Source organism: Nestor notabilis, unplaced genomic scaffold (assembly GCF_000696875.1).
Source record: "Nestor notabilis isolate BGI_N333 unplaced genomic scaffold, ASM69687v1 scaffold11237, whole genome shotgun sequence".
Classification (NCBI taxonomy): Eukaryota; Metazoa; Chordata; class Aves; order Psittaciformes; family Psittacidae; genus Nestor; species Nestor notabilis.
The window spans coordinates 1,255-19,145 of record NW_009937821.1 but is presented as its reverse complement, the minus strand read 5'-3'; the positions used below and the strand labels follow the sequence as shown (position 1 = coordinate 19,145).

Here is a 17,891-nt window from a genome sequence, read left to right as displayed (position 1 = left end):
GGGGGGGGGTGAGAAAGGGGAAAAAAAAGGGGAGGCAGAGAGAGGAACGGAAAGAAAATGATAAAAAAAGATCCCTTTTAAAGGTGGGGAGGAGGGAAGCCCTGAACAAATTCAAAAAAATCTCATCACTTTCTGACAAAGGAAGCACTACTGTAAAATTACATACTGAGCCCTTCCCCAGACCTACTTCAAAGGAAGTGTATAAAGCCTGAACAGAAGAGTTACCCTCTGTTTCCTCCATGGCTTCTACTGCTTTTGCAATGAACCAACAAAAACTGTTGTCTTCAACATCCGAAAGTGGCAATGCTTTGAAAACAAAGGGCAGCAACAAAACCAAGGATCCCTATTATGCCAGTTTTTGTGAGCACCTACAGCGTAGAAGCCAACGTACGAACAGCTTTCACGAAAAACACTGCTTAGCTTCAGTCTGTAATATTTCTCTTGTGAATTTGAACTGTTTTTCAGAGCGCTCTCAAAGGCTTATTTCTGCCAGGGCCTTTCTGATTTATGAGCTCTGTTAACAGTTGTTGAATATTTCTCTTCTTGCCAGTGAATCAGGCACTAAAGATAGGTCTCAGCTCCACAGAATAAGAAAAGTGGAATTCAGGCAGGTTAAAAAATACTGTAATGACATACAGCATGCTACTTTTCATAACTGAATTAATTCTGTAGACCATGTTCTGCCCTCTCCTAAAAGGAAGTGTTCAGACCACAAATAAGCAGAAATTTTCTCCCTACAGCACAGTGAGAAATAGTGCTGAGATCACTCAGCTGCCCCGACGAACGTGGAGTATACTACAAAGCAGGTCTGGTCAAGATCCTGATCAGCAAATCCACACACACTGCAGTGAATCAGTGCTCCTGCCACCACTCACCACTGAATTTGTTTGCTCCTTTGGGCTGTTCTTACAACAGAAATCCGTTTCTCTGAACACTACTTGTGGAATCAGGATTAACATCTACAGTATACTTGCTGCAAGTTATTATTATTGCTGACTTTCTGGTTAACATAAACTGAATATCTCTTTTTAAGAGTCCAACAACTTTAGGTCAGGACTTGCTTGGCTTAAAAGCTGGGTTTCACAACTGCTGAGTGGGACCCCTACCTAACAAACAATCCCTTGAGTTACAACCTGTCTTTTCACACCAAGTTGTTTCTCAGTACATTCAAGGATGGCAAAATTTTTATTTCAGCTTTAAAACCCGTAACACTGAACAGTAATTTCCCCTTTTTTCCTCTTGGAAATGAGAACCTATACAAAAACCATAAAGGAACTACATCTGTAGTTCTCAGAAACTCTGAACAGATAATATATTGCCCTGTTCCGAAGTTACATAAATTGGAGATGTAAGTAGTAATATTAAATCTGCTATGATATATACCTTAAGAGCATAAGAGAAACATGTCCTTGTACCACAAAACAACAGCAATAACACAAAGAAATTGTAGTGTCATGTTAACACTTTGTACAGTAAAATATTCCAGTAGTAATCTTACCTATGTGCCACGCTGCCTTCCTGGATTTCTTGCACAAATATTCCCAGTTCACCCCTGTTTTCACTCTTGAGTCCCACAACACTGAAGCCCAGACCACCACTTAAAGGTTTAGTAAGCTCAATGGTCTCAACAAGACGGCCCTGTTCCGTAAAGTAAGAAAAAGGTACAAATGTTAAAAATGTTGAAAAGCAGTATTAATGAATGTGATAAACAACTTGGAAATTAGTTTGTAATTTGACAGCTGCTGCTGGACAGGTCTATGCTAGCTAATAATTGAGACACACTCAGTTCAGTTACGACTTCTTGCTATCCTACAGAAATGTAACAACTGGTGAGAGGAAATCAGGAAACAGTAGCTAAATACACCCAGTTTAGGCCTAGTAGTGACTAAACTAGGATATGTATGTCTATGAAATTTTAGAGAGTACAGGCCAAATCTCAAGCAGAACTAGAAAAAAGGGCCGAATTCCAGAATAAGGGAAAAAGCAGGACTGTGCAAAAGGCTCTCCAGGGTGAACAACAGAAGACTTCCCCTATTATTTAGATCTACTACAGATTAATCAGCAAAAAGCTAGAATATATGCCTGGCCATTCTCAGAGCCACTAAAGGAACCTGTATGCCATTTCTGCCTACCACAGGAAAGCAGTAAGATTACAGAACAACAGGTAGGAAGGCCAAAAAGGAATTTTCCACATTATTTCCAAGCAAGTCACAGAACTAGCTTTCATTAGTTATGCATACAAGAGCTTCCTCTGACAAAGCATCTCCCTCATGCACAGAACAGCAGTCCTACAATGAGCAAGGAAAGATAATGGCATGCTGATCTGTGAGAGGCACACTGCCCAGCTAAGAACAGTAACACAGCAGTGACAATGTTAAGGCTACTTTCCAACTGCTTCTTCATTTACCAATTGTTCCTCAAATTAAAAGTTTTGTTTTGTTTTTTGATGTGGCAAGTGAGTTCTGCTTTGCTTAATAACTCAACTGCTTTTAAATAAACATACATATACTTTAATCTTCCAGATAATCAGTGGTCTGCATTTCGTGGTTACCAGACAACATGCTTACCTGAGACATATTTCTGATCAGCTGTTCAAAGTCATCACTGGAGGACTTCCCATTAATCTGAGGAGTAATGGACCTCATCGATGCTTCTAGCACATTAGCTGGGCTGCCATTCTGCTGAGCCAACAAATATGACTCATTATGTGGCAAGGACCCCATGTTCGCACCATGGTGGAGAAGCTGTGGGAATTCGCCACTGGAATGTATGGAAGGAGCAATATTCACCTGTAAAAGATTGATCACAACACAGATTTACAGACAGAGCAGTAACCTCCTTTTTATGCAAAAGCATCATATTAGGCCAAATGCTTGTTAAAAATATTCAAAATCCTAACTGCAATTTTAAAGAGACATTTTTAAAAGGTAAATTATCATTAATATTTATAATTGATGTAAAGTTGTGAATTATCAGCACAAAACATGAAAGAAATTTACGAAAATAATCAAAACTTAGTTTCTACACTCTGACCTAAATTTTTTTGTTCCTATCAGCATTGCAGCTTGCAGTACTCCAAGACAACAGTAGAGGTAAACAAGTATGAACAAGCTTTTTGTACAGCCTGGTATTTTTAAAAACAAATGTATGAATTATTTTACAAGAAAACAAAAAAAAAACCCAAATACTATGTGTATTTTGAAGGGAAGGGAAAAAAAAAAAAAAAAAAAAAGAAAGAAACCTCACCAGCTATGTAGAGAACAGATTTCACTGGTCAGGGTTTCTGCATGACTATGCACTATGGCTGCCAATGTGACCCTCTACATGAGCTAAAATTAAATACAAAATTACTGAACAAGTCTAAAATCACCAGGCTGATCTAAAAACCATAGTTGTGCCTTTACACAGACAGTCTTGATAATACACTTCTTTTAAGAGCAGGAAAGAAAACAAGATAATTCTCCTGCTTTGCCCAGCTGCAGTAAATTACCTATTTTCAAGCATCTCTCTGCTGACCAGTCTAATGAATGGCTGGTAGTGGTGGTATAAAGCTCAGGTGAACCAAGAACCCTCATTTGGCTGTTGTCCCACTTTCCTGTTGACTGTCAACAGGCACTGTTTTAGTCCACATCAATCTGTTTCATATTTGCCTGGCACACTAACCACAATTTAGGACCACAGCCTCAAATACTTTTCATAGCTTTACGGCGCAAATTTTCTAGCATTCTACGCCACAATAAAGGCTGGGATCACCCTTCCTTGAAGCCTTGTTTTTAAATTTCAATTAGCAACAACAATTTTCAAAACTGTATTTTAAAATGTCTGCTGCACCATTCTCAACTATTTCAGCATGCTACTTCCATTACGTTTATTATATCATTCTCCCAACAGTCTAGTCTTTACAAGGGCAGTACTGTTTTCCATCACACAATTCCTTCTCGTCTGGGTGCTTTAGGAAAACACAATAGAACAAACATAATTTTTTCAACACCTTCTGTGCCTATGAAGACCCTCAAGTTAAACAAAAAAAACCAAAAAAGACAGCATTGGGAAGAAGGGTCCTCAACAGGACTTAGCTTGCTCTGCCATAAAAAACTGGAAAGAGGAAAACTGGGATGTTTCGAATGGAGTGATTTCTATCACCCAGAAATTACATTCAGCTGTTCATATTTGTGAGGAATCACTTGGGTTATATGTCAAATAAATAATAATGCCTAAAATGTGCATGCATGTACTTTCTTTAATCACATACAGTCATTTCAACAAGTCTGTAAGGCACAGGTAGATGAATCTTGTTTCACAGTTCACTACATGTAACACCACCAGAGACATAATCAAATTCTGTCTTTCCATGAATGCAAGATTTCCCCTTACATTATATGCATGGACTTGAAATTAATAAAGTCTATGCCATACTGCATTTCTTACCTGAATGAGCCCATCTAATAGGTCAGTATACTTCCACCTTCCCAATGTCATACATTTCCATGTATAGAAGTGTATCACTGAACTTGGCCAATTAATGTTCTCCTCCACCTTCTAATCTTCTTATACACCCCGCTGTCATGTTCCTTCTCATAAAAAATTGTCAGGGTTCAAATATTATTTGTAAGAATATCTAACACCACTCTAATTATCCACTCTTGTACTGTTTGTATTTAATTTTTTAATTTTTTTGTACATTTCCACAGCAAGATAAAGCAGCCTTAAGAGTTTATGAGATGCAAACCTGAACTACTTCTCATGTGCACCCTGAGGCCATAGCATATGGGTCTGATATCACAAATGTCAGTTAAGTCATGGATATAAATTCATGTTCTAAATTGCAGTGCTCATTGTATAAAATAGAACTGAACAACCCTTGCTGGTGAAGTTTACTATCCTCAGAGCTCGCTTGGTGAAAGGATTCACTATAGAACTCACCACCTGCTCAGGCAATGCCAGCAAGGTTAATCTAAACAGGCACCAGCGCAGCATGAACAAAACCTACTGATTTTGCACAATGCAAATTAGTGAAAGCTCACATAACCTCTTTGTACAGCCCTTGGAGTGGTAACCTCAAACTAAATAGGCAAGGCTCAACAGCTGAGAGTGTTAGTAACTCTGGTTACTGTAATTAAACTTGTAAGAAAAATACATAAAATGCCTTCAATTTCATTTAGTATCCTTCTAAGAACAGCATTACTCTGTCTCGGGACTTTTTTAATGTGAGAAGAGCTTCCTGAGATTTTATTCTTCAGAACGGCAGCAGGGGAAGGGTCACTGGTATTGTTCATTGTCCTATAAAACCCCTTTGAATGGAGTGTGCAGTCATCTTCTAAGATAAAAAAGAAAAAAGAAGAAAACTCCTACAGTAGTGCTAAGAGCAAAATTTGAGACTATGTAGAGAAACCTAGAACCTCTTCTGCCTTATAAAGAAAAAGCCATGCAGACAAAAAAGACAGAAACAAAATTTTAAGGCACTGATACCGTAGGTAATGAACCACTGCTATGCCCACCCCACTGCCTATTTTCCTTCTATCTTCCTTCATGAATTTCACTTTTAAGTTTTTTCCATGTTACCCTATGGTATGCAGACTGCTAACACAGAGACAATCCTAGCCTGTGAAGCCTCTCTATAAGCCTTCCCTTGTATGTAGAGCACTGCTTTACAAAAAAATGTGTAGGGAGCAAGTTCCAACAATGGAAAAATCATGTAAAGCATATAAAGTAGATCAAGTAAGCCACAGTAATCCTAAATGTGAGATTTTTATCATTGTATGAATAATACAAATGGTGTTTACATTGTAATACTGCTTTTTGCTAATATACAACAAAACACTTCCCTGTATGCACAAACAGCAAAGAAAAAAAGATAAAAATGGAGCTACCCATCAAAAATAAAAGGCTTTGTCCTGGGTTCAGCTACAGCAGTCATTATTTCTCCTTCTTAGTAGCTGGTGCAGTGCTGTGTTTTGGACTTTTAGTCTGGGAACAACGCTGACAACACCGATGTTTTAGTTGTTGCTAAGTAATGTTTACTCCGACCAAGGACTTTCTCAGTCTCATGCTTTGCCAGAGAGGAGGGGAAGCCAGGAGGAAGCAGAGACAGGACACCTGACCCAAACTGGCCAAAGGGGTATTCCATACCACAGCACATCATGCCTAGTATATAAACTGGGGGGAGTTACCCGGAAGGTGCAGATCGCTGCTCGGGTCGGGCTGGGTATCGGTCGGCGGGTGGTGAGCGGTTGTGTCCTTTTCCCTTGTTATTCCTCTTATCATTATTACTGGTAGCAGTAGTGGTTTGTATTATACCTTAGTTACTGGAGTGCTGTTATCTCAACCCGTGGGAGTTACATTCCTCCGATTCTCCTCCCCATCCCTCCGGGAGCGGGGGGAGGAAGGAAGAGGCGGGGGAGTGAGCGAGCGGCTGCGTGGTTCCAAGTTGCCGGCTGGGCTTGAACCACGACAGGCTTATATCACAAATTGCCCTTATGATGAATTGTATTATATGCCTTCTCTGAACCTAAAATACTTCTTGTATCACTCAGTATTCCACATAGCACAACCCTCAGTATGTAGAGGAGCTCTGTTCCTATCCTGTACTTCATTCTATGTATGTCATTCTAGTACTCCTTAACAGAGGATTGCTTTCGGCTACTTGTTCACTGTTTATAATGTTTCAACAGCAGATTACCACGATGCGCAGGTTAAATTTCACCTGAGCATGTGCCCAGTATCACCATTTTCTTCTCTAAGTTTGAAAGAGTTCTTTAATTAAGATACGACCGTCTCCTTAGGGATTTATGTTTTTCTCTCTGGTAGAAAATTCATACTAAGCTAAAACTGAAGTAGTACCAGGCTAATTAATATTTTAGTTTTACATTGCATGTTTTCATAGACCAAACTGTGTTCAAATTGGTAATATAGTGCCCACCTTCTCAGTGTAATATTTCAGCCCTTCTGCATACTTACATGAGCTAGGACATTACTGCGAACATACAGGAATTGACCAACTTCTCCCATTACTTCTGCCTTCCAAACCAGAAGGTGGAATTTGTTCATCTTTTTCAAAGATATTTTCCAGAACTGATTATTAACTCCACTATTATGAAGACTGGATTTGCATGACATTGAAATACCATTGAAAAGAAGCGCTGCATAGTATATGTAGGAGGAAATGGAGAAAATAACTGTGGAATCCACATCAACACACTGTTAACAGAAGAAAGTTTTAGGTATGTGTGTGCATCCTTTATGTCTCCTTCTCAGGGCAGGCAAAGCAAATCCTGAATTAGCATTTCCTGTAAGTACTTTGTTTCGCAACAGGAGCAAGCAGCACTGTTATAGAAATGGGTTCAGGATGGGAACTAAAGGGCTCCTCTATAGTTATGCAAACCACAGAGTTAAGCAAGTGCTCACGGGCAATATGAAAAGACAGTTTCTCCACTTCTTAGAATCACGGAATCATAGAATGGTTTGCGTTGGAAAGGACCCTAAGATTATCTAGTTCCAACCCCCCTGCCATGGGCAGGGACACCTCACACTAGACCATGTTGCCCAAGGTTCTGTCCAACCTGGCCTTGAACACTGCCATGGATGGGGCATTTACCACTTCTCTGGGCAACCCGCTCCAGTGCCTCACCACCCTGACAGTAAAGAACTTCTTCCTTGTATCTGACATATATTCTTCCCTAAATCCTCTCCAGCACTGACACCCAGCTATCCCATGCAACCCAATACACGCTGCGCTGCAGGGGCACTCATCCTCACTACTGCATTGTGAACAAAAACTGCAGTCAAATTCACAAGCAAAAAAATATCTGAGGAATGCAGCCCAGCCAAGGGAAGGGTATTTTGTTCAGGCAGAGCCCTGAGCGGAGTGGAGGCGGAGGAGGAGGTGGACAAGGGACAGACAGAGAGGAAAGAAGCGGGAGACGACTGTCAGCAGAGTCTGATTATTTTCTTTAAAATATTCTATAAACAAAAGAAAATCACAGAATCATTGGGGTTGCAAGGGACCCCTGGAGATCAAAATATTATTGATAAGTTCAACACATCACAACCTCTGGTTTTCTTTTCTGTCACTCCCTTATCTTGAAATGAGAGACTGCTCTTCAGCATGAGAAAATAAGCATTCACCGAAGAACAAGGATACAAACAGGCAGAAAAAAACTGGTTTCTTAGTGCTCATCAAGCCAAGTGACTAGGGAAGTTAGGACAGTAACTCTCAGAAAAAACAGCCCTTTGCTGTCCCTAGACTTTTCCCACTCCAGTTCTTAACTTCACAATGACAGATTTGAGGTGCAAACAAATCCTGCTTTCCTGTCTGAGGAAAAAAAAAACAAAACCAACAGTATAAAGCACCTACCAATAAGCAGCAAAGCATCATATCTGCAGACTTCATGCTGAAGTCTGCAGTACATCTAGATGAAGCAATACACCACTCAGTCCACACCACTGCATGTAACACAAATGCAAACTAGAGAGGCTTTTGTTAAGCACATACCAACTAACAAAAGTAATCGATTTCTAATTAACACACAGAAGCTTTAAGGAAATGGGACAGCAAATCTAAAACTTCTCCATGCATGCATAAACACACTTCTTCAGGTGTTCTTTTCATGCTTAAAAGATCACTATCTGTAGGAGAAAAAAAAACAAAAGGAAGTCTATTTCAGGCCATAAAAAATGGTAGTAACTCTCACTGGAATGCAAGGAATATTTGTCTGCCTAAACTGTGTATCTGCATCCTATTTTTTGCTAGGAAAACATAACAGATGTTTACAGGATTTGCCAGCTCATTTTTCAGACTCACTGCACAAACGGAAGATGGAGCTCTCACTATCACCTCTCTGCCTTCCAGACAAAGTGCCTCAAGACAGGAATATGTCCCACCCTCAAAATTATTCAGGCCACTACATGCCCACAATTACGTCTCAGCTACTGACCTACATCTACTGGGATGCTTGCAGGGACTCATCTTGACTTAGCAAGTAAACTGTCAATATTCCTTCTCTGCACTCATCCTCTCTTTCAACCTGTACTTCCCACCTCCCACACACTTGGGAGATGACATCCTGAGAATTTTGCAGTAGTGTTGTAGCTCTTTAAAAACACATACATTAATTACAAATACAGAAGCAGTTTAACAGACTGTCCCTTACACTTCACCTTGAGAAGAAACAGACCCCCATTCATGCATGTCAGTGCAGCTCAACATGAAGTATCAGAAAATTTAGGCATCTTTGTCTTGAGTGGGTAGAGGCTTGCAATACCTAGGCACTGCACAGCTCAGCACCACTTGTTTCAAACACAGCTCTGACTGCAAATGCTTGGGGAACACTTGTCTCCTTCCACAGACACACATGCTTAGCCAAAAAGCCTGGTCACTATTCATATGCTTGCAATCTTCACCAGCGTGTAGTTTAAGAGTTTCAAGAGGACAGCACCTTCCCAGCCATAAAAGGAAAACGAAAGGGTATCCTTGAATAACCAAGCCTTTGAAAATGCCAAGAAATAATTATTTTTTTCTTTAAGATGATTGCCTATTTCATGGTTTTATTCTCTGTCCTTTTTCAATATGCTTTATAAACATATAAATAGAACACAGAAGAGAGAGACATCTCATGTTTTATTTTAGGGAAAAATCCATAGAGAAAATACAGGATATTTTCTGAAGAGCTGACCCAAATCTAAGAATGGCCAGAAACATATATTTGGGGGGTTTTTTTGGTGGGGGGGGGTGTGGGGGGGGTGTTCATATAAACATGTAACAAGAAAAAAAATTCATACTGAAGTAGCTACCCTGACAACTAGACTGGGTATGTACCATGCAACATGCATGGTCTGCTAAAGCTTCTGCACAGATAAACCTGTAGGTTTAGGGCAGAAGGTAAAATTAGTATTTGCTTTTTAAAAAATATGCATCGGAAATTACCTGTCTGTAGTATCAGCTGCTTCATTTTACTGATCTGGGTGACTGTATTTGAAAAGAGAAGCATCCTTTAGTTTTACAGCTGATGTCTGGAACTGAAAATTTAATTTGCCTTTTCACTAAATTCAGGTAATTCACATAATTTCTGAATGTTACTGTTAAATTCTCTTTTTCAGGTAGCAGAGCAAACAAATCCTCAGAACAGCTATTTGTTTTTCTATATTTTTTTAAATCACTCCAATGTTATCTAGTCTCTACACACTAAACATGCAAAATGTGACAAACATGGTCATGCAGAGCACCATAGACGCCATTCTAAATTATTTCTTGTCTGTGCAAAATAGCACCAGTATGATTCACCAAAGGGAACTGTGGAGCCAGACTGTGCTCTTCTCCCATGCAGCTGAAGTAGCGTCAGTATCGTGTGGGCTCCTCACCAGCTGCAGCCCAGTCAGAGACTGGGTGCAGCTCCATGCTGTTGATAAGGTCAGTGTGCAGGAGCTGCATCCTCCCACTTTGGCATTTCTGCATACCAGCCACAGAGCTGCCCATCTTGCAGGAGTCAACAAGAACAACTGTTTGCAAAGCCAGATACACAATTTAGTCCTAGTTCAGTTTCTGAACTATGTTTTGTATTCTTCAAATTTTCATTCTGCTGACCAGGAAATTACATTATAGTAAACAATAATGAAGTCAGTCTAGCCAAATTGCAGCCCTTTTTCCTCATCCTCACTGAAGACATGCAGAAGAATAATACTTTTACTTAAACCCCTGAGCAAGGAAAAAGGAGGTATGAGCTCTTGTTTCTCTTGATCTTTTATTCCTAAAAAAAAACCCAAAAAAACCCCACCACCCACCAGATCTTCATGTCCTTCTGAAGTCAACATTCTGCAGCTTCCCCCACATAATCTCATTTCAGCAGGGTAAGACACAAAAGAGCAATGAATGAGAGGTAGGAAAAAAAAATCATACAAGACATGTTCGTTTTGAAGGATAGAGACAGAAGGCCTTATGTTAACTCCCCACTCAGGATCATCATTTCCCTACCATGCACATTTCGAGTCATGAGCATATATATAAAAAAACATACATAAACTATGGACCTCAATAGAGCCCAGAAAAGTCAATGGGTATGTCATCCTCAGATCCCTGAAGCTTTAGCAGACATTTAATTTAGGCTATTTTTGCACCTTCTTAGCAATTCTCTTGCACCTGGGAAGCTGCTTTTCCTACCTGATCTCTCAGTTGTTGAACAGAAGTCTGAAGGTTGAGAATTTGGTTAAAGAGAGGACTCTGCAGCATTGATTTTAATAAGCTCAGCTTCTCCTCGTTTGCAAGGTCACCTCGATCACGAAGTTTTGCCTGTAAGCGCTCCATGGCCTGGAGGGCCCGATGCATATCTATGGCAATAATCATTCCTAGTCAATAGCAGTTCAGCAACAGTCACATACAAGCAAGCAAGAAAATTCAGTTACAGGAACTGTGGCTACAGACAAGTAACAAGTAGCGCCAAAACCAGCCGTAATAGAAAACATTTGTCCATTCATACAAACTTTTTAAATTACAGTAAAGATTAAAACAATGAAATCAAAACAGTAGGCTAAAAACTAAACACATGAACAAATGATGGTACAGCTTTTGTTTTCAAAAACAAAAACCCAAATACACCATGTATTTCTAAGCACAGTAGATAGTTTTTACAAAACCTCTCTCAGCAGTATACACCAATGTCCAAAATCTATTATGCAGACTTGATTTGGCCATAATAATAGTGATACAAATAAAAAAAGTTACCAATTGTTTCCAACATGTTTCCTGCTTCTCAGCTTCTATTCCAATAATGGCAAGAGGCAGCAAATACAGTATTTCCCTGAAAAATAACAGAAAGAAAAAAGGGTCACATTTATAGAAGCACTAAGCTCTGAAGGAAAAGAGAAAGCTTGACTTCTGAAAACAAAAAACAGCCCCACAAAATAACAATCCACAAAAAGTGTATCTCCTTGGATGATTAAAACAACCTTAGAGCTGACCATATTCTGAGTCACTTTGGAGCTTAAAACCTGCCTGAAAATTGCTTTAGGAATATACTTTGTACTATTTTTGCATTTTCATATCAAAGCTGCTGCCTGCATACTGTTGCACAACATGTCCTGCACTGCTTTAATCAGAGGCTATGAATCATAGCTGTCACTGATACTTTACACAGTTTCATCACTTGCCTTTTCAGTGATTCACAAAAAACATTCTCTGCAGGATCAGTTTTCAAGCCCTGTGTCGACAATTTCAGGTGCATGAGCCTTAGCACATTTTCTGACATCACTTTTTAAAAAGAAAAGTCATGTAAGTCACAAAGTTTCTACACTACACAGACCTGCAGGACTCTCAGGCTACAGCCTCCACTATTAGCACCTACTAGAATTGAGGCTCAGATCTGGATGATGGCTGGGGTTTTGTCAGTGTGGGTTTTCCAGCAAGAAATTCTACACTGAGAGGAAGAAAATCTGAAATTGCTTTGTTTATTCTTTTTTGTTGATTTTTGGGGTTGTTTACGGGAGGGGAGGGTGTTTGGGATTTTTGGTGTGGGGTTCAACAGTGTGCCTGCAATTGGTCAAAGATTTGTAATGACAGAATGGAGATGTGTAGCTGAGAAGTGAGGAGTTCAATATCATCACAGGTGTATGAACTGACCTGTGCATTTTATCAATGGTGCCTTTGTTTTCTTGATAATAGGAAAGCAGTTCAGTATAGCATCACAATTAAATCTAGTGAGCTTATCAATATGCAGAGCGCTGTGATCTTTAAGCACTCAGGAAACACGAGTTTTTCCTGAAACTTTTGACAAAAATGGGGAAAAGGATGGTGTTAACAGAACACAAGCCAGGATGAACATTTTGACAAGCCTATATTATTTGTAGTTTGTAAAGAAAAAACAAATCAAGTGGGTTGAAAAGGGTTTCAAGTGTCATCACCAAGACTTCCCTAGTCTCGGTATGCCTGAGACTTCCTATCAGTTTGTTTTACCGCATTTGATTTTGCCAGCACATTGGTATAGATTGCTGATCATCCTTTTTAGGGTAATGTACCACTTAGATACAGACATTTAAATCCTTTGAATGTGACTTTGTCAAGGTAACAGGATTCCACAGTCCAAATTATGCAAATCAGTAATAAATAAAAACACGGCTTCATGAAATTTGTTTTCTCACTTGGCAAGACAAATCTCAGCACGATTATCAGATCTGAAAACCATGCCAAGTATCTTATGTTTTCACCTTGTCACTCCACGAAAACAAGACAAAAAAATGTCTATTTTACATGGGAAGGGCTGGATTATATAAACATTACGAAGGAAGCTGGCTTCCCCAAACCTTAATCACTCACAGCTTTTCTTTCTAGGTTAGCAAACTACTATCGCTTCTTCTACTCAGATGCCCCAGTTAAAAAAACAGACATTTATGTCATGTTCACAGGTGTCTTTCTCCATGGCAGTTCTTCACTGTTTCACTGTTCCAGTTCTTCCTCTACAGCCACTCTCAGGGCTGTGTTGTAGATGCAACCAGAGAACTGTGTGAACAATAACAACGGAAAAAAGATATGGAGCATCTTCAGCCATTTCAGTGTAATGATCCTGTTTGTCACAGGTACTATATGCTCAAGCACATCACATCGTACGTTCAACTCGGATCTTCTTAAGGAAACTGATCAGGAAAAATACAGAGTTACTGTTCTTCTGCTTTAGCTCACTAAGAACATCAAGAAGAGATGCAGGTGTAAAAAGTCTATCTCTTCTGGAGTAGTTGGATATTGCTTTATATTATGATTCAACTTGCCAAAAATCTCATTCTTGGTGTGCTGTGAAAGACATGTTGCAAGTGACAGAATAGACAAGGTCACCGCTGTCTTTGTGCAATCCCAGAGATACGAACTCAGAAGATTTTAATGGAAGCTTTCTAAAAGCAGATACAAGTCCTAAACATGCTCTATTGATGGAGGTGATGCTGTCTAATCTGCAATGAAAAGAAGTTCTTAGCTCTGCTAAGACACTCATCATATACTTCGTATTTACCTCATGCTTTAGAAGGAGGAATACTGCTCCAGAGCTATCTTAATATCAGCAAACCTATTTTTTAATTCTCAGTTTAATTCTCCTTATTTTGTGTTTGTATTAGTGGGGAATCCCCCGTCAGCTGACCAGCTTCATGCTTTGTCAATTGTGGCACTAAGCAGGAGCAAGACCAAAAATTGCTAAGATGTTTCCCTCCAGGAGACTTCCTCTGATGCAGAAGCAAAGCATTGAGACACAGCAGCATTTTTACACGTCGCAGTCCAGGATGACCCCCATTCTCTCTGCCCACGCTCTGAAATGGCAAAAAGCCACGTGACTGTGCTCCTGCTGTGCCACATACATGATAACAAGTGGAATCTGTCAGCACCAGCTCAGTGGCGCATTAACATAGCTGAACTACAAGGGAAGCAAGAACTCATTTGCCCAACATGCACCACAGAGGCATACCCACAACAACCACCACCCACTACAGACCTTTAAACCAGTTTGCTTTGGGGCATTTTAACAATAATGCACTGTGGAGAAGTATGGAGGCATGAATGATTACTTGTTGAAAGGCACAGATTTATCATTTGCTATGGTGAGTATTTTTATAATGCTATCACAGACTCCTGGATGCACAAATGCGAAGTTTAGTTCTGATTCTCTCATTTTGCATATGGCTGGCAGTCTGTCTCACAGGATCGTGAAGCCAAAAACAGCCTTTCTATACATGATACTAATACTGTTCATGCCTCAAAGAGCTTACTAGCTTAGCTCAAAGTAGGTTTAACTATTTTTGTATTTCAGTGCTAAAGTTCATTAATCTCTTTACAGTAGTAAGAACACTGAATGAGTTAGACTTTGTTACTGGCAACTTGAAGAAATACTGTTAAAAAAAATAGCAAGTTACATTCACAGGTTTTAAAGGCATAGGTACCTGAAAGATGTGGCTTAAAAAAGAAAGAAAAAAAAATAAAAAAAAAAGTACCTTCGCTTTTTCCTTCTCTTTTGTTACAGGAAAGTAGAAAACACAAGTAATTTTAGACAGGTACATGGTAAGAAACATACAGACTTCTCCTAAGCACACACAAAAGTTAAAGATGATCCCTTTCAAAAGTGCACTTCTGAAATTTGATTCTTCCTATGCTGGTGAACAAAAACATGTTATATACACATTTCTTCACTCTTTATGCTGCCCTCCTATAAGATCAGTTGCTACAAAACAGCTGGCATCCTGCAGCTCTGGTTTCTTTGTGCCCACTCCTAAAACACTCAAATCCACGGGCATCAGAATTTTAACAGACAAATGTGAAATTTATGTTGATCACCACCTTTCCACTACAACCATGTAAACCACTTACTTAAACAGACAAAAGATTAATGAAAAGGGAAAGATGACCCACTTCCAATGACTACTTTTTCACACCTGATCATGTACTTCCTGGAAGGAAACTTACTCTATTTCATTGACAGATACTGCATCTACTATTTCACACAGCCATTTCAGATAATACCCTGGAAACTAATGCTCACAGCACTGGATTAGCAAACACGTGATGCCAAGGACAGAAAACATAGTAATAGGCTTTGCTCTGTCACTCGTGCACTACTTGAAGTGCTCTGAGGATACAGAGAAAATGCCTATCTTAAGAGTGATCTGTAGAGCCAAACTTTGGCTAGCTGTCACTTTAGATTAAAACTAAATCTGTCTCAATTAAGCAGTGTGGTAACCACAACATGCATTTTATAGCTGCTAAAAAGTGTATTTCAAAACTTCTGATCTAAATTTCAACACATGGGTCTGGATTTGACTGGGCTAGAAGTATTTCCCTCTCTTCCTTTCTGGTTATCCCTCGAAGAGGCATGTTGTGTTAGCACCACCTGACGCGAAACGGAAACCAAACCAAACAGGAAGTGGAAGATACTAATTACTGCTAAATCTTCTGCTTTGACTGCAGCTTCCAAGACCTATTCTGTTACACTCAGTTACCTCCCACATGCTGGCTACCACCCCCAGGAAGAAAACTAAGGTGATTCCCAAGCTCCTTGTAGGCAGTCTTGTCAATATAAAACTAGCAGAAACCATTCATAGTAAATTCAAAGATCTCATGCTTTGATATACATTCTTCCAGTGTCATAAAGTCAATTTTGCTGTTACGTCTTGGATTATGAGCAATAACAAATCACTTTCTAGGATTATGAGCAATATTACAAGGACTTGACAACTGTAGCATGAGTGGTATAGCCTTCACTACTCATAATGAAAGATATACACGTACTTCAGCACTCGGTGAAAGGGTGTGGAGGTAAATGCCGTAGAGCAGAGACAGGGAAAGCAGGATAAATAAAAAGCAGAAAGGAAGAAAGAAGGGGAACAAAAGGCAAGCCTACCATTTTACTTACAGGAGATGAATTTGACAAATAAACATCAACCACTTGGCCTGGACTGCATGCTTCTGGATGACAGAAGAGAACTGCTTCAAATTAAGTATTTAATACAAGCAAAATAAATGTGCACTGCTCCAAAAAGAACACAGCAGATTTCTACTGACTACCTGGAATGTAACAGGCAAGCAGAAGCCTGACATTTACATTTAAAACCTATGCTAATTGAAGTTGTTCTGAAACATTCAAAGCAGAAAAATAAAAAGGCACTTCAGAAACAAACACAAAGCCTGTATAAAACTGTAAGCAGCTTGAAAAGTGATGTTACTAGCTTCTTGAAATTTAGCACAATACTGAATGCATCAAGAAGATGTAAAGAGATTACAGTATTGGCACTGTATGTTAAAGTACTGTGATAAAGCTGAAAAGCATCTTGTATTTTGAAGTAACTATGAAAACAGAATATTTTCAACTATTTTTAGGTTTCTGCACACATTAACGTATTAAGGAAACTTCCAATGCTTTTGGATGAACAAGCAATCTGTTCACTGTGTTTAAATAATATTCTTTAACACTGTAGGAAGCCCTACATGAGCATAATATCATGTTAGTTGATGTGCAAGTTATAATTGCAACTGGGAAATGAGCCCAAACTATACTTAATGCTTTCACTTACTGATAAGCATGTGTAATACAGGGCATTCGACAATAATTTGTAAAGAGTATTGCAAAAACAACAACACAGTAGGGGAAATTTTTATGGTAGGATTTTTGGTTCGTTTTGTTGTTTGGTTGTTGTTTTTTTCTCTTTTTTTGGTTAACTAACAGATCATCTGTTTACCAAAAAAAGAAAAAAAACAAACCATCTTTCAGTAAATATTTTAAATTGAAATTAATTGGCATCACTTTCTTCTAACTTTCAAAATACAGGATTAGCTTCAGAAACTGAAAAGCAACTTTTTAGTACATGCAGAGTACATACAAAATATACTGAATTAATGCATGGTTAATATTGCCTCTTTATGTTTTCAGCATAGGCAACTGATTACCATATTATCATTAAACCCAGTTAAATCTGATGGAACACTGTTCCTGCAACAGTTGCACCTCTTAACGTATATAAGATTCTTCACAAAGATGACAAGAGCATACATGAATGAACAAACAGGAAACCCCTCTAAACAGCTGCTGGTAAGCTTCAATGAAGAGCCACTGCTTTCCTTACAAACTGAAAACACAAACTTCTTGTTGTATATTCTGGCATTTAACAGGTGATTAATGCAGAAAAAGAAGAAAATCATCAAAAGCAGCATGTAACATGACTGCTGTGCAAGGTGTCTCAGACACAGACAGGCTCTGAAAAGCCTACAAAAGAAATACTCCAATACTGCCCAGGCAAAAATAGCATATTTATATAGTGACATGTTGGGAAGGCCAACAATGAAACAAAACTGTCCTTATCAATGATGATAATACCATTGCCAGCATGGCTGCTTAAGCACGAAGCTTAAAATGCTTCAGCAGCATGCTCGAACGTAA

The 17,891-nt window shown here is 39.1% G+C and overlaps 1 protein-coding gene across 1 annotated transcript in view; it reads right to left on the bottom strand.

Annotated features, from left to right (window-relative positions):
• Positions 1-11,335, bottom strand: part of LOC104409219 (multiple PDZ domain protein-like) — a gene marked incomplete at its 3' end in the record, with an annotated part of 24,261 nt that extends 12,926 nt beyond the window's left edge. The window contains exons 1-3 of the mRNA XM_010019026.1: positions 11,153-11,335; positions 2,568-2,789; positions 1,499-1,638 (exon numbers count right to left, since the gene is read on the bottom strand). Coding sequence (XP_010017328.1) covers positions 1,499-1,638; positions 2,568-2,789; positions 11,153-11,335 — 545 coding nt within the window. The remainder of the gene's footprint in view (positions 1-1,498; positions 1,639-2,567; positions 2,790-11,152) is intronic.
• Between the last annotated feature and the right edge of the window lie 6,556 nt (positions 11,336-17,891).